Raw genomic sequence first — 22,316 nt, forward strand, 5'->3', positions numbered from 1 at the left:
CTATTACCGTATTCAGATTTGCTGTGCATTTCTGTGAGATCGTGGGGGAGGTCGAAATCCTTCAGCCTGGAAAACATCGTGAGACAAAGTGGGGATGACCCTGCTGAGGCTGCGGTACCTCAAATACTGGAAAAAAAAGTCACCCCCTGTGAGTGGCTGGCTGAGGTGCCATCTGTTGAGGAAGTACTGAAGGCGATGCAGAGTCTGGAACCAAGAAAGGCACAGGGCAAAGATGATCTCCCAAGCGAAATGCTGAGGGAGGGTGGCGTTTTTTGCACAGACTGCCCTACATGACATCATAATAACAGTCTGGACCACTGGATGGGTTCCACAGGATTGGAAGGATGCCCTGGTGGTCGCCCTATTTAAGAACAGGGACCACACAGACTGTAACAACTACAGTGGATTCTCACTCCTCAGTGTGCCGGGAAAGGTCCTGGGCAGGATTATTAAACATCGCCTTGCCTCCGATGGCTGTAGAGGAGGAATTTCTATCTGGTACAGATACAATGGCAGGCTGATCGATGCCCGGGTGCGGTCAAGGGATGGCTCCCTATTGCTCAACCACGCTATGTATGCCGATGATCTGGTAATTGCTGCTCACTCAGAGGAGGAGTTGGAGGCGCTGCTGCTGAACCTGGAGCGTGCCACTATGAGGCGGGGCCTTACCATCAGCCTCACCAAAACTAAGCACCTGCCTGGGTATTTTGTACCATCGGACACTCCACCACCACAACTCCCAATTGGTGATGGGGGAGTTGTGGAGAGGGCGGAGAGTTTCCCATACCTGGGCAGTGTGTTCATGATCAGCTCCGATTTGACAGTAGAGGTCTCACTCCGAATCAGTCGATCAGCAATACCTTTTCATTGGTTGCGTAACGCTATGTGGAAGCTACCTGGTCTGTCGCTCCGCACTAAGCTTCAGGTCTTCTCGGCCACGGTCATTCCCTCCCTTCTCTACGCTTGCAAAACGTGGACCCCCCCTAATGGAACATCTTTGCCAGTTAGAAACATTTAGGCTGGCCTGCCTACAATCCATCCTGGGTTTAACCAGACTGGATTGTGTGAGGAGCTCACAAATCCTTGAAAGATCTGGGCAAGGTCCCATCGGTGAGCTCCTCCGGCAGGCAAGGCTGCGTTGGCTGGGCCATGTAGCCCGCATGCCCAGCCACCGCATGCCTAAACAGCTTTTGTTCGGCCGGATCGAGGGGGCTAAACGGGCGCGGCACGGGCTAGAGAAGAGATGGAGTGACGTGGTACAGGAGGACATGGAGCTGAGTGGACTTGCCGATGACTGGTACCAGCGGTGTCAAGATCGGCCTCTGTGGAGGAGGCTCGTGAAGGATGCTACTGGGCAGTTGGAGGCAGTCGCCCTCCAACAACAACGGAGGGCGGAGGAGCGACGCTCACAACAACGAGCGGAGCGCCGGGTGGCTAAAGCACAGCAGGTTGGCACAGTAGGGGGCACAGGTGGTGCATCAGCCAGTCGTCTCAGTCAGTCGACCCGTGGCACCTGGGTCTGCCCCGTGACCTCCTGCCGGCGGGCGTTCGACACTCCACGTGGCAACCAAGGTGCACATAGCCTGGCACAAGCGTCGTGGTGACGTCGCCGCCACTTAGTGGCGAATGGCGGTTGTTGTTGTTGTCGTCGTCGTTGATCGTGGCAGTTTTGAAGATGATGGTGGCCACGATCGCGATGGCGATGTTCTCGATGGTCGAGATGACGACGGTAGTTGTGACGGTCACGCTGAAGACGGCGATGACGACGATGGCAGTGGTGACGGAGCGTGGTCACGGTCACGGTGACGATGGCGAAGCTGTATCCTACAGGAGGCGCCGAGAGTTCCAGTCCCAGCGGCTGGAGTCTCTGCTGAGCGAGGCTGGCGTGGAGGCGACGACGCCGCTGCTGCCCGTGGCACCCCGGGCGGTCTACAGAGCCGTGAGGGGGGCTGGGAGCCGCGGATACCCCCCATTCCTGCCTCTAGAGGTGACTGGGAGACACACAGAGACACACAGAGACAAAGAGAGAGACACAGAGACGCAGAGAGAGACACACAGAGACACACACAGACACAGACAGGGAGCCGCGGATACCCCCCATTCCTGCCTCTAGAGGTGACTGGGAGACACACAGAGACACACAGAGACACACACACAGAGACAGAGAGAGACACACAGACACACACAGACACATACAGAGACAGAGAGACACACACAGACACACACACACAGACACATACAGACACACACACAGACACAGACAGGGAGCCGCGGATACCCCCCATTCCTGCCTCTAGAGGTGACTGGGAGACACACAGAGACACACAGAGACACACACACAGAGACACACAGAGACAGAGAGACACAGAGAGAGACACACACAGACACAGAGACACACACACAGAGACAGAGAGACACACACAGACACACACAGACACACACACAGACACAGACAGGGAGCCACGGATACCCCCCATTCCTGCCTCTAGAGGTGACTGGGAGACACACAGAGAGACACACACAGAGACAGAGAGACACACACAGACACACACAGACACACACACAGACACAGACAGGGAGCCGCGGATACCCCCCATTCCTGCCTCTAGAGGTGACTGGGAGACACACAGAGACACACAGAGACAGAGAGAGACACAGAGAGAGACACACACAGACACACACAGACACACACAGACAGAGAGAGACACACACAGACACACACAGACACACACACAGACACAGACAGGGAGCCGCGGATACCCCCCATTCCTGCCTCTAGAGGTGACTGGGAGACACACAGAGACACACAGACACAGAGACACAGAGACATAGAGACACACACAGACACACACACAGACACAGACAGGGAGCCACGGATACCCCCCATTCCTGCCTCTAGAGGTGACTGGGAGACACACAGAGACACAGAGACACACACAGACACATACAGACACACACACAGACACAGACAGGGAGCCGCGGATACCCCCCATTCCTGCCTCTAGAGGTGACTGGGAGACACACAGAGACACACAGACAGAGACAGAGAGACACACACACAGACAGAGAGAGACACACACAGACACACACAGACACACACACAGACACAGACAGGGAGCCACGGATACCCCCCATTCCTGCCTCTAGAGGTGACTGGGAGACACACAGAGACACACACACAGAGACAGACATAGGCACAGACAGAGACACACACACACGCAGAGACACAGAGAGACACAGACAGAGACACACACAGAGACACAGAGACACAGGGAGAGACACACACAGACACACACAGACAGAGAGAGACACACACAGAGACACACAGAGACACACACACAGAGACAGAGAGACACACACAGACACACACAGACACACACACAGACAAAGACAGGGAGCCGCGGATACCCCCCATTCCTGCCTCTAGAGGTGACTGGGAGACACACAGAGACACACAGACAGAGACAGAGAGACACACACACAGACAGAGAGAGACACACACAGACACACACAGACACACACACAGACACAGACAGGGAGCCACGGATACCCCCCATTCCTGCCTCTAGAGGTGACTGGGAGACACACAGAGACACACACACAGAGACAGACATAGGCACAGACAGAGACACACACACACGCAGAGACACAGAGAGACACAGACAGAGACACACACAGAGACACAGAGACACAGGGAGAGACACACACAGACACACACAGACAGAGAGAGACACACACAGAGACACACAGAGACACACACACAGAGACAGAGAGACACACACAGACACACACAGACACACACACAGACACAGACAGGGAGCCGCGGATACCCCCCATTCCTGCCTCTAGAGGTGACTGGGAGCCACACAGAGACACACAGAGACACACACACAGACACACACAGACACACACACAGACACAGACAGGGAGCCACGGATACCCCCCATTCCTGCCTCTAGAGGTGACTGGGAGACACACAGAGACACACAGAGACACAGGGACACACAGAGACACAGAGACACACAGAGACACACAGAGACACAGAGACACACACAGAGACAGAGAGACACACACAGACACACACAGACACACACACAGACACAGACAGGGAGCCACGGATACCCCCCATTCCTGCCTCTAGAGGTGACTGGGAGACACACAGAGACACAGCGAGACACAGAGACACACACACAGAGACAGAGAGACACACACAGACACACACAGACACACACACAGACACAGACAGGGAGCCACGGATACCCCCCATTCCTGCCTCTAGAGGTGACTGGGAGACACACAGAGACACAGAGACACACACACAGAGACAGAGAGAGACACAGAGAGACACACACAGACACACACACAGACACAGACAGGGAGCCACGGATACCCCCCATTCCTGCCTCTAGAGGTGACTGGGAGACACACAGAGACACACAGAGACACACACAGAGACAGAGAGACACACACAGACACACACACAGACACAGACAGGGAGCCACGGATACCCCCCATTCCTGCCTCTAGAGGCGACTGGGAGACACACAGAGACACACAGAGACACAGAGACACACACACAGAGACAGAGAGACACAGAGACACACACAGAGAGAGACACAGAGAGAGAGACACACAGAGACACACAGAGACACACACAGAGACACACAGAGACACACACAGAGACACACAGAGACACACACAGAGACAGAGAGACACAGAGACACAGAGAGAGACACACACAGACACACGGAGACACAGAGAGACACAGATACACACACAGAGACAGAGAGAGACACAGAGAGAGACACACACAGACACACACAGACACACACAGACTCACACAGAGACCCATAGAATCACACACAGACACATAGACTCACACAGACACCCATAGACAGGGAGCCGCGGATACCCCCATTCCTGCCTCTAGAGGTGACTGGGAGACACACAGAGAGACACAGCGAGAGACACAGAGAGACACAGAGACACACACACAGACAGAGAGACACAGAGACACACACAGAGAGAGACACACAGAGAGAGACACACAGAGACACACAGAGACACACACAGAGACACACAGAGACACACACAGAGACACAGAGACACAGAGACACACACACACAGAGACAGAGAGAGACACAGAGAGAGACACACACAGACACACAGAGACACAGAGACGCAGAGATACACACACAGAGACAGAGAGAGACACAGAGAGAGACACAGAGAGAGACACACACAGACACACAGAGACTCACACAGAGACCCATAGAATCACACAGAGACACATAGACTCACACAGACACCCATAGACAGGGAGCCGCGGATACCCCCATTCCTGCCTCTAGAGGTGACTGGGAGACACACAGAGAGACACAGCGAGAGACACAGAGAGACAGAGAGAGACACACACAGACACACACAGACACAGGCAGAGACACAGAGAGACACACACAGACACACACACAGACAGGGAGAGACAGAGAGAGACACACAAAGACACACACAGACACACACAAACACACACTGACAGAGAGAGACACACACAGACAAACACAGACACAGGCAGAGACACAGAGAGACCACACACAGACACACACAGACAGAGAGAGACACACACAGACACACACACACGCAGAGACACACAGACAGACACACACATACGCAGAGACACAGAGAGACACAGACAGAGACACAGAGACACAGACAGAGAGGCACACACAGAGACAGAGAGACACACAGACACACACAGACACACACAGACACAGACAGACACAGAGAGAGACACGCACAGACACACACAGACACACACAGACACACACAGACACAGGCAGGGAGCCACGGATACCCCCATTCCTGCCTCTAGAGGTGACTGGGAGACACACAGAGACACAGAGACACACACACAGAGACACAGAGACACACACAGAGACAGAGACACACACACAGAGACAGAGACACACTCAGAGACAGAGAGAGACAGAGAGACACACACAGAGACAGAGAGAGACACAGAGAGACACAGAGAGAGACACACACACAGACAGAGACACACACGCACACGCAGAGACACAGAGACACAGCGAGAGACACACACAGAGACAGAGACACACACACACACGCAGAGACACGGAGAGAAACAGAGAGACACACACAGAGACAGAGACACAAACACACACACACGCAGAGACACGGAGAGAAACAGAGAGACACACAGAGACAGAGAGAGACAGAGAGAGACACACACAGACAGAGAGAGACACAGAGAGACACACACAGAGACAGAGAGAGACAGAGAGAGACACAAACAGAGACAGAGAGAGACACAGAGAGACACAGACAGAGACAGAGAGAGACACACACAGAGACAGAGAGAGACAGAGACAGACACAGACAGAGAGACACACACACAGACAGTGACACACACATGCAGAGACACAGAGAGACACAGAAAGACACAGCGAGAGACACAGACAGAGAGACACACACACGCAGACACAGAGAGACACAGCGAGAGACAGAGAGAGACACACACACAGACAGAGAGACACACACACGCAGAGACGCAGAGAGACACAGCGAGAGACAGAGACAGACACACAGGCAGGGAGCCACGGATAGTCCCCATTCCTGCCTCTAGAGGTGACTGGGAGACACACAGAGACACAGAGACACAGACAGAGAGAGACAGAGAAAGACAGAGAGAGACACACACAGAGACTGAGAGACACACACATGCAGAGACACAGAGACTCAGCGAGAGACACACACAGAGACAGAGACACACACACACACGCAGAGACACAGAGAGACACAGAGAGACACACACAGAGACAGAGAGAGACAGAGAGAGACACACACACAGAAAGAGAGAGACAGAGAGAGACAGAGAGAGACACACACAGAGACAGAGAGACACACACACACAGAGACACAGCGAGAGACACACACAGAGACAGAGACAGAGACACACACACAGAGACACAGAGAGACACAGAGAGACACACACAGACAGAGAGACACACACACGCAGAGACACAGAGAGACACAGAGAGAGACACACACAGACAGAGACACACACACACGCAGAGACACAGAGAGACACAGAGAGAGACACACACAGAGACACGGACACACAGACACAGATACATAGAAAGACACAGAGAGAGAGACACACACGCAGATACAGAGATAGAAAGAGAAACACACACACACACAGAGACACAGACACACACACACAGAAACACACAGAGACACAGAGAGAGACACACACAGACACAGATATACATAGACACACACACAGAGACACAGAGGGAAAAACACACACAGAGACACAGACACACACACACATAGAGACACACACAGAGACACGCAGATAAACAGAAAGACACAGAGAGAGAGAGACACACACAGAGACTGAGAGAGACACACACAGAGACACACACAGAGACACACACAGAGACACAGACACACAGAGACACAGAGGGAGAGACACACACAGAGACACAGACACACACAGAAACACACACACAGACACAGAGGGAGAAACACACACAGAGACACAGACACACACAGAAACACACACCCAGAGACACAGAGATAGAGACACACAGAGACACACACAGATATTCTGGTGAGGCGACATGGGGGATCTTTGTCTTTGTCTCTCTGTGTGTGTCTGTGTGGAGATGTTTGACGATAAGAAGAGTGAGTTAGTGGGTGAGTGGGTGGGTGAGTGAGTGGGTGGGTGAGTGGGTGAGTAGGTGAATGAATGGGTGACTGAGTGGGTGAGCGAGTGGGTGAGTGAGTGGGTGAGCGAGTGGGTGAGTGAGTGGGTGAGTGAGCGAGTGGGATAGTGAGTGTGCGAGTGAATGAGCGAGTGGGTGGGTGAATGGTTGCGTGCGTGAATGAGTGAGTGGGTGGTTGAGCGAATGGGTGAGTGAGTGCGTGAGTGAGTGAATAAGTGAGTGAATGGGTGAGTGGGTGAGTGAGTGGGTGAGTGAGTGAGTGGGTGAGTGAGTGGGTGAGTGAGTGAGTGGGTGAGTGAGTGGGTGAGTGAGTGAATGAGTGGGTGAATGATTGCGTGAGTGAATGAGCGAGTGGGTGGCTGAATGAGTGTATGAGTGAGTGAACGAGTGGGTGGATGAGTGAGTGTGTGGGTGAGTGAGTGAGTGAGTGGGTGAGTAAGTGGGCGAGTGAGCGCGTGAGTGAATGAGTGAGTGAGTGGGTGAGTGAGTGGGTGAGGGATTGCGTGTGTGAACGAGTGGTTGGGTGAGTGAGTGAGTGTGTGAGTGCGTAAGTGCGTGAGCGACTGAGCGAGTGCGTGGGTGAGTTATTGCGTGAGTGAATGAGTGAGTGAATGGGTGAGTGAGTGGGTGAATGAATGAGTGGGTGAGTGAGTGGGTGAGTTGGTGAATGGATGGGTTAGTCAGTGAGTGAATGAGTGATTGCGTGAGTGAATGAGCGAGCGGGTGGGTGAGTGAGTGGGTGAGTGAGTGCGTGAGTGAATTAGTGGGAGAGTGAGTGAGTGGGTGGATGAGTGATTGCGTGATTGCGTGAGTGGGTGAGCGAGTAGGTGAGTGTTTTGAGCGTAGCAGCACTTGCCCTGACAGTCTGTTGAGGCTACACTGGGGATCTTTGTGTATGCCTGTATGTCTCTGGAGGTGTTTGACGATGAGGAGTGTGAGTGGGTGGGTGAGTGATTGCGTGAGTGAGTGAGTGAGCGGGTGAGCGAGTGGGTGAGTGTGTGAGCGTAACAGCACTTGCCCTGACGGTCTGTTGAGGCTACACTGGGGATCTTTGTGTATGCCTGTATGTCTCTGGAGGTGTTTGACGATGAGGAGTGTGAGTGGGTGGGTGAGTGATTGCGTGAGTGAGTGAGCGGGTGAGCGAGTGGGTGAGTGTGTGAGCGTAACAGCACTTGCCCTGACGGTCTGTTGAGGCTACACTTGGGATCTTTGTGTATGCCTGTATGTCTCTGGAGGTGTTTGACGATGAGGAGAGTGAGTGCCGAACTCCTGAGGAGTGGCTGTCCCTGGGCCTCGATTCGGAATCTGGAATCCGCAAGCCGGTTCCGGCCCGGGCTTTTCTCCCATTGGACGAGAAGAGCAAATCTGGTGAGGATGGACACACACAGACAGAAAGACACAACAACAACAACCACCGCCATTCGCCGATAAGTGGCGGTGACGTCACCACGACGCTTGTGCCAGGCCATGTGCACCTTTGAGGCCACGTGAAGTGTCGAACGCCCGCTGGCAGGAGGTCACGGGGCAGACCCAGGTGCCATGGGTCGACTGACTGAGATGACTGGCTGATGCACAACCTGTGCCCCCTACTGTGCCAACCTGCTGTGCTTTAGCCACCCGGCGCTCCGCTCGTTGTTGTGAGCGTCGCTCCTCCGCCCTCCGTTGTTGTTGGAGGGCGACTGCCTCCAACTGCCCAGTAGCGTCCTTCACGAGCCTCCTCCACAGAGGCCGATCTTGACACCGCTGGTACCAGTCATCGGCAAGTCCGCTCAGCTCCACGTTATCCTGTACCACATCACTCAATCTCTTTTCTAGCCAATTTAGCCTCCTCTATCCGGTCAAACAAAAGCTGTTTAGGCATGTGGTGGCTAGGCATGCGGGCTACATGATCCAGCCAACGCAGCCTTACCTGCCGGAGGAGCTCACCGATGGGACTTTGTCCAGATCTTTCAAGGATTTGTGAGCTCCTCACACAATTCAGCCTGGTTAAACCCAGGGTGGATCGTAGGCAGGCCAGCCTAAATGTTTCTAACCGGCGAAGATGTTCCATTAGGGGGGTCCACGTTTCGCAAACGTGGAGAAGGGAGGGAATGACCATGGCCGAGAAGACCTGAAGCTTAGTGTGGAGCGACAGACCAGGTAGCTTCCACACAGCGTTACGCAACCGATGAAAAGATATTTCCGCTCGACTGATTCGGAGCCAGTCATAAGCACACTGCCCAGGTATGGGAAACTCTCCACTCTCTCCACAACTGCCCCATCACCAATTGGGAGTTGTGGGGGTGGAGTGTCCGATGGTACAAAATACCCTGGCAGGTGCTTAGTTTTGGTGGGGCTGATGGTAAGGCCCCACCTCTTAGTGTTAAGCTCCAGGTTTAGCAGCAGCGCCTCCAACTCCTCCTCTGAGTGACCAGATCATCGGCATACATACTCGCTTGGGAGTTCATCTCTGCCCGATGCAGACACACACACACATACACACACACAGACAGGCACACAGACACACAAATACATAGACAGACACAGACAAACAGACACTCACATAGACAGATAGACATTCACAGACACAGACATATAGACACAGAAACAGTCATACAGAGACAGACTGCCTGTGACTATTGCCTGTATCTCTGGCTGTGTAGCGATGTCCTGACTGTGGGCGTGCTGGACCATGATGTATATCTCTCTCACACTGTGTCTCTCTCTCTCTCCATGTCTCTCTGTCTGTCAGTCTCTCTGTCCGCGTCTCTGTGTCTGTGTAGCGATGTCCTGGGTGTCCGTGGGGGTGCTGGACTACGAACACTCCACGCGGCTGTATCTGGTGTCTCTGTCTCTGTGTTCCTCACCCATTGTCACCGTGTCTCTCTCTCTCCATGTCTCTCTCTCACTGTCTCTCTGTCTGTCAGTCTCTCTGTCCGTGTCTCTGTGTCTGTGTCGCGATGTCCTGGGTGTCCGTGGGCGTGCTGGACTAAGATGTATATCTCTCTCACCGTGTCTCTCTCTCTCCATGTCTCTCTCTCACTGTCTCTCTGTCTGTCTCTGTCTGTCTCTCTGTCTGTGTCTGTGTAGCGATGTCCTGGGTGTCCGTGGGGGTGCTGGACTACGAACACTCCTAGCGGCTCTGCCCGGTGTCTCTCTCCGTGTTCCTCCCCCATTGTCACCGTGTCTCTCTCTTCATGTCTCTCTCACTGTCTCTCTTTCTGTCTCTGTCTGTCTCTCTGTCTGTCTCTCTGTCTGTCTGTGTAGCGATGTCCTGGGTGTCCGTGGGGGTGCTGGACTACGAACACTCCACGCGGCTGTACCTGGTGTCTCTCTCTCTCCGTGTTCCTCCCCCATTGTCACCGTGTCTCTGTCTGGCTCTCTGTCTCTCTGTCTGTCTCTCTGTCTGTGTCTCTGTAGCGATGTCCTGGGTGTCCGTGGGGGTGCTGGACTACGAACACTCCTAGCGGCTGTACCTGGTGTCTCTCTCTCCGTGTTCCTCCCCCATTGTCACCGTGTCTCTCTCTCTCTCTCTGTCTCTCTCTCTCTGTCTGTCTGTCTCTCTGTCTGTGTAGCGATGTCCTGGGTGTCCGTGGGGTGCTGGACTAAGATGTATATCTCTCTCTCACCGTGTCCCTCTCTCTCCATGTCTCTCTCTCACTGTCTCTCTGTCTGTGTAGCGATGTCCTGGGTGTCCGTGGGCGTGCTGGACTATGACCACTCCACGCGGCTGTACCTGGTGCAGCGCGCCGATGCCAACGGCCGTGTCCGTTTGGCCCCCAAGGGTGAGCTAATCAAGCGGCCCTCGATCCATCACTTTTGATAATATAATGAAGGAATCACTGTTTCAAATCACAGCACCCTTCACTCGCTCACCCACCCGCTCACTCACTCACTCACCCACTCACCCACTCACACCCACTCACCCCACTTACCCACTCACTCACTCATCAACCCACTTCCACCCACTTACTCACCAACCCACTTCCACTCACTCACTCACCACTCACTCTACCACACACTTACCCACTCACTCACTCAACTCACTCACCCACACACCCACTCACTCATTCACCCACTCTCTCACTCAACTCACTCACCCACACACTCACTCACCCCACCCACTCACTCCCCCCACCTACTCTCCCACCCACTCACACACTCTCCCACACACCCACTCACTCACTCACCCACTCACTCACTCAACTCACTCACCCACCCACCCACTCACCCACCCACACAATCACCCACTCCATCACTCAACCTTCCACTCACTCACTCACCCACTCACTCACTCACCCACTCACCCACTCACTCACTCAACTCACTCACCCACTCACCCACTCACTCACTCACCCACTCACTCACCCACCCACTCACTCACTCACCCACCCACTCACTCACCCACTCACTCACCCACACACTCACCCACACAATCACCCACTCCATCACTCAACCACCCACTCACTCACCCACTCACTCACTCACCCACTCACTCACTCACCCACACACTCACTCCCCCACCTACTCTCCCACCCACTCACCCACTCACCCACTCACCCACCCACTCACCCACTCACCCACCCACCCACTCACCCACCCACTCACTCACTCACCCACTCACCCACTCACTCACTCACCCCACCCACTCACACACTCACCACTCGCTCACTCACCCACTCACCCACTCACTTACCCACTCACTCACCCACCCACTCACCCACCCACTCACCCACTCACTCACTCACCCCACCCACTCACACACTCACCACTCGCTCACTCACACACTCACCCACTCACCCACTCACTTACCCACTCACTCACCCACCCACTCACCCACCCACTCACCCACTCACTCACTCACCCCACCCACTCACCCACACACCCACCCCCCCACCCACTCACCCACCCCCCCACCCCCCCACCCACTCACCCCACCCCCCCACCCACTCACCCACCCCCCCACCCACTCAATCACCCACCCCCACACCCACTCAATCATCCACCCACCCCACCCCCCCACCCCCCACCCACCCCCCCACCCCCCCACCCCCCCACCCCCCCCCACCCCCCCCCCCAGGTGACCCCCCCCACCGTGCGTGGTTGCCCCGCGTGTTGGTGGCGTTCCACGCGGAGGATCCTCGCCGCTTTGCCGCCCGCGTCGCCCGTGCCGTGGCGTCTCGCCGCGACGCCCAGGTGGCGCTGCTACACTGCCTGGCCCTTGACTGCGTGCCGCAGCCACGCCCCTCGTCACCGCGGCCACCCACGGCAGCCGGGATGGGGGTCGCGGCGGAGGGCGGCGGCGGCGGCGGCGGCGGCGGCTTGGACGGGGAGATGCGGGCACGCGTGACGTCACGCGTGGGGGCACTCGTGGGCAGAGCCGGGTGAGGCGGAGAGAGAGACACGGGGAGAGAGACACAGAGAGATATGGAGAGAGAGACACAGAGAGAGACACAGAGAGAGAGACACGGGGAGAGAGACACGGGGAGATGGAGAGAGACACGGGGAGAGAGACACGGGGAGAGAGACACGGGGAGATGCGGGCACGCGTGACGTCACGCGTGGGGGCACTCGTGGGCAGAGCCGGGTGAGGCGGAGAGAGAGACACGGGGAGATGGAGAGAGACACGGGGAGATGGAGACGGAGAGATGGAGAGAGACACGGGAGAGAGAGACACGGGGAGATGGGGAGAGACACGGGGAGAGAGACACGGGGAGAGAGACACGGGGAGAGAGACACGGGGAGATGGAGAGAGACACGGGGAGAGACACGGGGAGAGAGACACGGAGAGAGACGGGGAGAGAGACACGGGGAGAGACACGGGGAGAGAGACACGGGGAGAGACACGGGGAGATGCGGGCACGCGTGACGTCACGCGTGGGGGCACTCGTGGGCAGAGCCGGGTGAGGCGGAGAGAGAGACACGGGGAGATGGAGAGAGACACGGGGAGAGAGACACGGGGAGAGACACGGGGAGAGAGACACGGGGAGATGGAGAGAGACACGGGGAGAGAGAGACGGAGAGAGACACAGAGAGAGATGGAGAGAGACACGGAGAGAGAGACACGGGGAGAGAGACACGGGGAGAGAGAGACACGGGGAGATGGAGAGAGACACGGGGAGAGACACGGAGAGAGACGGGGAGAGAGACACGGGAGAGAGAGACACGGAGAGAGAGACACGGAGAGACACGGAGAGAGAGACACGGGGAGAGAGACACAGAGAGATATGGAGAGAGAGACACAGAGAGAGACACAGAGAGAGAGACACAGAGAGAGAGACACGGGGAGAGAGACACGGGGAGATGCGGGCACGCGTGACGTCACGCGTCGGGGCACTCGTGGGCAGAGCCGGGTGAGGCGGAGAGAGAGACACGGGGAGATGGGGAGAGAGAGACACGGGGAGATGGAGAGAGACACGGAGAGATTGAGAGAGACACGGGGAGAGATGGAGAGAGACACAGAGAGAGATGGAGAGAGACACAGGGAGAGAGACACAGAGAGAGAGACGGAGAGAGAGACACGGGGAGATGGAGAGAGACACGGAGAGAGAGAGACGGAGAGAGAGACACGGGGAGAGAGAGACGGAGAGAGACACAGAGAGAGAGAGACACGGAGAGAGAGAGACGGAGAGAGAGACACGGGGAGAGAGAGACGGAGAGAGACACAGAGAGAGAGAGACACGGAGAGAGAGACACGGGGAGAGAGACACGGGGAGATGGAGAGAGACACGGGGAGAGAGACACGGAGAGAGACGGGGAGAGAGACACGGGGAGAGACACGGAGAGAGACACGGAGAGAGAGACACGGAGAGAGAGAGACACGGGGAGAGAGACACAGAGAGAGACATGGAGAGATTGAGAGAGACACGGGGAGAGAGACACGGAGAGAGAGACACGGAGAGATGGAGAGAGACACGGAGAGAGAGACACGGAGAGAGACGGGGAGAGAGAGAAACAGAGAGAGACACGGAGAGAGAGAGACGGAGAGAGACACGGAGAGAGAGATACGGGGAGATGGAGAGAGACACGGAGAGAGAGATACAGGGAGAGAGAGACGGAGAGAGAGAGACGGAGAGAGAGACACGGGGAGATGGAGAGAGACACGGAGAGAGAGACACAGAGAGAGACACGCGGAGAGAGACACGGAGAGATGGAGAGAGACACGGAGAGAGAGACACGGAGAGAGACGGGGAGAGAGACACGGAGAGAGAGACACGGAGAGAGACACGGGGAGAGACACACGGGGAGATGGAGAGAGACACGGAGAGAGAGACACGGGGAGAGAGACACGGAGAGAGAGACACGGGGAGAGAGACACGGGGAGAGAGACACAGAGAGAGACACGGGGAGATGGAGAGAGACACGGGGAGAGAGACACAGGGAGAGAGACACGGGGAGAGAGACACGGAGAGAGACGGGGAGAGAGACACGGAGAGAGAGACACGGAGAGAGACACGGGGAGAGAGACACGGGGAGAGAGACACGGAGAGAGAGACGGAGAGAGAGACACGGAGAGAGAGACACGGGGAGAGGCACGGGGAGATGGAGAGAGACACGGAGAGAGAGACACGGAGAGAGACACGGAGAGAGACACACAGAGAGAGACACTGAGAGAGAGAGACGGAGAGAGACACGGAGAGAGAGACACGGGGAGATGGAGAGAGACACGGAGAGATTGAGAGAGACACGGAGAGATTGAGAGAGACACGGGGAGAGAGACAGAGAGAGAGAGAGACACGGAGAGATTGAGAGAGACACGGAGAGAGACACGGAGAGAGACACGGGGAGAGAGACACGGAGAGAGACACGGAGAGAGAGACACGGAGAGATGGAGAGAGACACGGAGAGAGAGACACGGAGAGAGACACGGGGAGAGAGACACGGGGAGAGAGACACGGAGAGAGACACGGAGAGAGAGACACGGGGAGAGAGACACGGGGAGAGGCACGGGGAGATGGAGAGAGACACGGAGAGAGAGACACGGAGAGAGACACGGAGAGAGAGACACAGAGAGAGACACGGAGAGAGAGACACGGGGAGATGGAGAGAGACACGGAGAGATTGAGAGAGACACGGAGAGATTGAGAGAGACACGGGGAGAGAGACACAGAGAGAGAGAGACACGGAGAGATTGAGAGAGACACGGAGAGAGACACGGAGAGAGACACGGGGAGAGAGACACGGAGAGAGACACGGAGAGAGAGACACGGAGAGATGGAGAGAGACACGGAGAGAGACACGGAGAGAGAGACACGGGGAGAGAGACACGGAGAGAGAGACACGGGGAGAGAGACACGGAGAGAGAGACACGGAGAGATGGAGAGAGACACGGAGAGAGAGACACAGAGAGAGAGACGGAGAGAGAGACACGGAGAGATGGAGAGAGGACACGGGGAGAGAGACACGGGGAGAGAGACACGGAGAGAGAGACACGGAGAGAGAGACGGAGAGAGAGACGGAGAGAGAGACACGGGGGGAGAGACACGGGGGGAGAGACACGGGGAGAGAGAGACGGAGAGAGAGACACAGAGAGAGAGACACGGGGAGATGGAGAGAGACACGGAGAGAGAGACACGGAGAGACACGGAGAGAGAGACACGGAGAGACACAGAGAGAGACACGGAGAGAGAGACACGGAGAGAGAGACACGGGGAGAGAGAGACGGAGAGAGAGAGACGGAGAGAGAGACACGGAGAGAGAGACACGGAGAGAGACACGGGGAGAGACACGGAGAGATGGAGAGAGACACGGAGAGAGAGACACGGAGAGAGAGACACGGTGAGAGAGACACGGAGAGAGACACGGAGAGAGAGACACGGGGAGAGAGACACGTAGAGAGACACGGAGAGAGAGACACACGGAGAGAGACACAGAGAGAGACACGGAGAGAGAGACACGGGGAGATGGAGAGAGACACGGAGAGAGAGACACGGGGAGAGACACAGAGAGAGAGACACAGAGAGAGACACGGAGAGAGAAACGGAGAGAGAGAGACACGGGGAGAGAGACACGGAGAGAGACACACGGAGAGAGACACGGAGAGAGAGACACGGAGAGAGAGACACAGAGAGAGACACGGAGAGAGAGACACGGGGAGAGAGACATGGGGAGAGAGACACGGAGAGAGACACGGGGAGAGAGACACAGGGAGAGAGAGACGGGGAGAGAGACACGTAGAGAGACATGGAGAGAGAGACACGGGGAGAGAGAGACGGAGACAGAGACACAGAGAGAGACACGGGGAGATAGACACGGGGAGAGACACGGGGAGAGAGACACGGGGAGAGACACGGAGAGAGACACGGGGAGAGAGACACGGGGAGATGGAGAGAGACACGGAGAGAGACACGGGGAGAGACACAGAGAGAGACACGGGGAGAGAGACACGGAGAGAGATACGGGGAGAGAGACACCGGGAGAGACACGGAGAGAGACACGGGGAGAGAGACACGGAGAGAGAGACACGGAGAGAGACACGGGGAGAGAGACACGGGGAGAGACACCCACGCGGAGAGAGACACGGAGAGAGACACGGGGAGAGAGACACTGGGAGAGAGACACGGGGAGAGAGACACAGAGAGAGAGACACGGAGAGAGACACGGGGAGATGGAGAGAGACACGGAGAGAGAGACACAGAGAGAGAGACAACGGGAGATAGACACGGAGAGAGACACGGAGAGAGACACGGAGAGAGAGACACGGAGAGATACGGAGAGAGAGACACGCGGAGAGACACGGGGAGAGAGACATGGAGAGAGAGACACGTAGAGAGACACGGGGAGAGACACGGAGAGAGAGACACGGGGAGAGAGACACGGGGAGATGGAGAGAGACACGGGGAGAGAGACACGGAGAGAGACACAGAGAGAGACACGGAGAGAGAGACACGGAGAGAGAGACACGGAGAGAGACACGGGGAGATACACGGGGAGAGAGACACGGCGAGAGAGACATGGAGAGAGAGACACGTAGAGAGACACTGGGAGAGAGACACAGGGAGAGAGAGACGGGGAGAGAGACACGTAGAGAGACACGGAGAGAGAGACACAGAGAGATGGAGAGAGACACGGAGAGAGAGACACGGAGAGAGACACGGGAAGAGAGACACAGGGAGAGAGAGACGGGGAGAGAGACACGTAGAGAGACACGGAGAGAGAGACACAGGGAGAGAGAGACGGGGAGAGAGACACGTAGAGAGACACGGAGAGAGAGACACGGGGAGAGAGAGACGGAGAGAGAGACACACACAGAGAGAGATACGGGGAGATAGACACGGGGAGAGACACGGGGAGAGAGACACGGGGAGAGAGACACGGAGAGAGACACGGAGAGAGAGACACGGAGAGATACGGAGAGAGAGACACGGGGAGAGACACGGGGAGAGAGACATGGAGAGAGAGACACGTAGAGAGACACGGGGAGAGACACGGAGAGAGAGACACGGGGAGAGAGACACGGGGAGATGGAGAGAGACACGGGGAGAGAGACACGGGGAGAGAGACACAGAGAGATATGGAGAGAGACACAGAGAGAGACACGGAGAGAGAGACACGGGGAGAGAGACACGGAGAGAGACAAGGGGAGAGAGACACAGAGAGATACGGAGAGAGAGAGACACGGAGAGAGAGAGACACGGAGAGAGAGACACGGAGAGATGGAGAGAGACACGGAGAGAGAGACACGGAGAGACACAGGGAGAGAGACACGGGGAGATGGAGAGAGACACGGGGAGAGAGACACGGAGAGAGACACAGAGAGAGACACGGAGACAGAGACACGGAGAGAGACACGGGGAGATACACGGGGAGAGAGACACGGGGAGAGAGACATGGGGAGAGAGACATGGAGAGAGAGACACGGAGAGAGACATGGGGAGAGAGACACAGGGAGAGAGAGACGGGGAGAGAGACACGTAGAGAGACACGGAGAGAGAGACACGGAGAGATGGAGAGAGACACGGAGAGAGAGACACGGAGAGAGACACGGGAAGAGAGACACAGGGAGAGAGAGACAGGGAGAGAGACACGTAGAGAGACACGGAGAGAGAGACACGGGGAGAGAGAGACGGAGAGAGAGACACAGAGAGAGAGACACGGAGAGAGAGACACAGAGAGAGAGACACGGAGAGACACGGGGAGAGACACGGAGAGAGAGACACGGGGAGATGGAGAGAGACACGGAGAGAAACACGGAGAAAGAGACATGGGGAGAGAGACATGGGGAGAGAGACACGGGGAGAGAGACGGGGAGAGAGACACGGGGAGAGACACAGAGAGAGAGACACGGAGAGACACGGAGAGAGAGACACGGGGAGATGGAGAGAGACACGGGGAGAGAGACACGGGGAGAGAGACACGGAGAGAGACACGGAGAGAGACACGGAGAGAGAGACACGGGGAGAGACACGGGGAGAGAGACACGGGGAGACACGGGGAGAGAGACACGGAGAGAGACATGGAGAGAGAGACACGGGGAGAGACACGGGGAGAGAGAGACACGGAGAGAGACACTGAGAGAGAGACACGGAGAGAGACACGGGGAGAGACACGGAGAGAGAGACCCGGAGAGACACGGAGAGAGAGACACGGAGCGAGAGACACGGAGAGATGGAGAGAGACACGGAGAGAGACATGAGGAGATAGAGAGAGACACGGAGAGACTGTATGAGTGAGTGTCTGTATGAGTGAGTGTCTGTCTGAGTGAGTGTATGAGTGAGTGTCTGTGTGTGTGAGTGTATGAGTGAGTGTCTGTGTGAGTGAGTGTTTGAGTGAGTGTCTGTGTGTGTGAGTGTATGAGTGAGTGTATGAGTGAGTGTCTGTGTGAGTGTCTGTATGAGTGAGTGTATGAGTGAGTGTCTGTGTGTGTGAGTGTATGAGTGAGTGTATGAGTGTGTCTGTGTGAGTGAGTGTGTGAGTGAGTGTCTGTGTGAGTGTCTGTATGAGTGAGTGTATGAGTGAGTGTCTGTATGTATGAGTGAGTGTCTGTCTGAGTGAGTGTATGAGTGAGTGTCTGTGTGTGTGAGTGTATGAGTGAGTGTCTGTGTGAGTGAGTGTTTGAGTGAGTGTCTGTGTGTGTGAGTGTATGAGTGAGTGTACGAGTGAGTGTCTGTGTGAGTGTCTGTATGAGTGAGTGTATGAGTGAGTGTCTGTGTGTGTGAGTGTATGAGTGAGTGTATGAGTGTGTCTGTGTGAGTGAGTGTGTGAGTGAGTGTCTGTGTGAGTGAGTGTATGAGTGAGTGTATGAGTGAGTGTCTGTGTGAGTGATTGTCTGTGTGAGTGTCTGTATGAGTGATCCTGTGAGTGTCTGTGTGAGTGACTGTATGAGTGATCCTGTGAGTGTATGAGTGAGTGTCTGTGTGAGTGAGTGAGTGTCTGTGTGAGTGTCTGTGTGAGTGTCTGTGTGAGTGTTTGTGTGAGTGTCTGTATGAGTGATCCTGTGAGTGTCTGTGTGAGTGACTGTATGAGTGATCCTGTGAGTATATGAGTGAGTGACTGTATGTATGAGTGACTGTGTGAGTCTGTGTGAGTGACTGTGTGAGTGAGTGACTGTATGAGTGTCTGCGTGAGTGAGTGTATGAGTGTATGAGTGAGTGTGTGAGTGTCTGTGTGAGTGAGTGTATGAGTGAGTGTATGAGTGAGTGTCTGTGTGAGCGTCTGTGTGAGTGAGTGACTGTGTGAGTGAGTGTATGAGTGAGTGTCTGTGTGAGTGTCTGTGTGAGTGTCTATGTGAATGAGTGAGTGTGTTAGTGTCTGTGTGAGTGAGTGTATGAGTGAATGTATGAGTGAGTGTATGAGTGAATGTATGAGTGTATGAGTGAGTGTATGAGTGAGTGAGTGTATGAGTGTATGAGTGAGTGTATGCGTGGGTGTATGAGTGAGTGTCTGTGTGAGTGAGTGTATGAGTGAGTGAGTGTATGAGTGTATGAGTGAGTGTATGAGTGAGTGAGTGTATGAGTGAGTGAGTGTGTGAGTGAGTGAGTGTATTAGTGAGTCTATGAGTGACTCTATAAGTGAGTGTATGTGTCTGTGTTGTTGATGATGTTTCAGGCTGGAGTGGTGCGTGGAGCGTCTCTGGCTGGAGGTCTCCGTTCAGCACGTGTGAGTGTGTGAGTGAGTGTCTGTGTATGTGAGTGTATGAGTGAGTGAGTGAGTGTATGAGTGAGTGTGTGAGTGAGTGAGTGTATGAGTGAGTGTATGAGTGAGTGTATGAGTGAGTGTCTGTGTGAGTGACTGTATGAGTGAGTGAGTGTGTGAGTGAGTGTATGAGTGACTCTATAAGTGAGTGTATGTGTCTGTGTTGTTGTTGATGTTTCAGGCTGGAGTGCTGCGTGGAGCGTCTCTGGCTGGAGGTCTCCGTTCAGCACGTGTGAGTGTGTGTCTGTGTGAGTGAGTGACTGTGTGAGTGTATGAGTGAGTGTATGAGTGAGTCTGTGAGTGTATGAGTGAGTCTGTGAGTGTCTGTGTGAGTGAGTGAGTGTATGTGTCTGTGTTGTTGTTGATGATGTTTCAGGCTGGAGTGCTGCGTGGAGCGTCTCTGGCTGGAGGTCTCCGTTCAGCACGCCGGGGCGCTCAGCCGCCTGCAGTTCCACTGCCTCGTGGCCTCGTCACCGCAGCGTTTCCCCTTCATCAGCACGCCGGCGGAGCCGCCAGAGCCGGTGGCACCGCTCGCTCACGCCGCAGGTGAGTGAGTGAGTGGGTGAGTGAGTGGGTGGGTGAGTGGGTGAGTGAGTGGGTGGGTGGGTGGGTGAGTGGGTGAGTGAGTGGGTGGGTTGGGTGAGTGAGTGAGTGGGTGAGTGAGTGGGTGGTTGGGTGGATGGGTGAGTGGGTGAGTGGGTGGTTGATTGGGTGGGTGAGTGGGTGAGTGAGTGGGTGGGTGGGTGATTGAGTGTGTGGGTGGGTGAGTGGGTGGGTGGGTGGGTGAGTGAGTGGGTGGGTGAGTGGGTGAGTGGGTGGGTGAGTGGGTGAGTGGGTGGGTGAGTGGGTGGGTGATTGAGTGTGTGGGTGGGTGAGTGGGTGGGTGGGTGAGTGGGTGAGTGAGTGGATGGGTGAGTGAGTGGGTGAGTGAGTGAGTGGGTGGGTGAGTGAGTGAGTGGGTGGGTGAGTGGGTGAGTGAGTGAGTGGGTGGGTGGGTGAGTGAGTGGGTGAGTGGGTGAGTGAGTGAGTGGGTGAGTGGGTGAGTGGGTGGGTGAGTGAGTGTGTGGTGGGTGAGTGTGTGGGTGGGTGAGTGGTTGGGTGGGTGAGTGAATGGGTGAGTGGATGAGTGGCTGGGTGAGTGGGTGATTGACTGGGTCAGTGGGTGGGTGTGTGGGTGGGTGATTGGGTGGGTGAGCGGGCCGGTGGGTGGGTGATTGACTGGGTCAGTGGGTGGGTGTGTGGGTGATTGACTGCGTGAGTGAGTGGGTGAGTGGCTGGGTGAGTGGGTGGGTGAGTGGGCGGGTGGATGAGTGGGTGAGTGAGTGGGTGAGTGGCTGGGTGAGTGGCTGGGTGAGTGGCTGGGTGGATGGGTGGGTGAGTGAGTGGGTGGGTGGGTGAGTGGCTGGGTGAGTGGGTGGGTGTGTGGGTGTGTGGGTGGGTGAGTGAGTGGGT

The 22,316-nt window shown here is 55.8% G+C and overlaps 2 protein-coding genes across 2 annotated transcripts in view; both read left to right on the forward strand.

Annotated features, from left to right (window-relative positions):
- Positions 1 to 815: 815 nt before the first annotated feature.
- On the forward strand, positions 816 to 13,143 carry LOC142908374 (dynein axonemal heavy chain 1-like). The gene is made up of 4 exons (XM_076058944.1): positions 816 to 1,987; positions 8,987 to 9,119; positions 11,411 to 11,515; positions 12,811 to 13,143. Exons 1-4 carry the CDS (start codon positions 1,676 to 1,678, stop codon positions 13,116 to 13,118), a joined length of 858 nt encoding a protein of 285 aa, XP_075915059.1. The 5' UTR covers positions 816 to 1,675; the 3' UTR covers positions 13,119 to 13,143.
- An 8,089-nt stretch (positions 13,144 to 21,232) lies between these two features.
- LOC116938180 (uncharacterized) overlaps positions 21,233 to 22,316 on the forward strand; it is a 39,301-nt gene continuing 38,217 nt past the window's right edge. Inside the window, exon 1 of the mRNA XM_076058945.1 lies at positions 21,233 to 21,410. The gene's annotated coding sequence lies outside the window, so the exon portion shown is untranslated. The remainder of the gene's footprint in view (positions 21,411 to 22,316) is intronic.

The sequence above is a fragment of the Petromyzon marinus genome, assembly GCF_048934315.1.
Source record: "Petromyzon marinus isolate PM22_M1 ecotype Great Lakes invasive population chromosome 80 unlocalized genomic scaffold, UKy_Petmar_22M1.pri1.0 chr80_unloc.4, whole genome shotgun sequence".
NCBI classification, from domain to species: domain Eukaryota; kingdom Metazoa; phylum Chordata; class Hyperoartia; order Petromyzontiformes; family Petromyzontidae; genus Petromyzon; species Petromyzon marinus.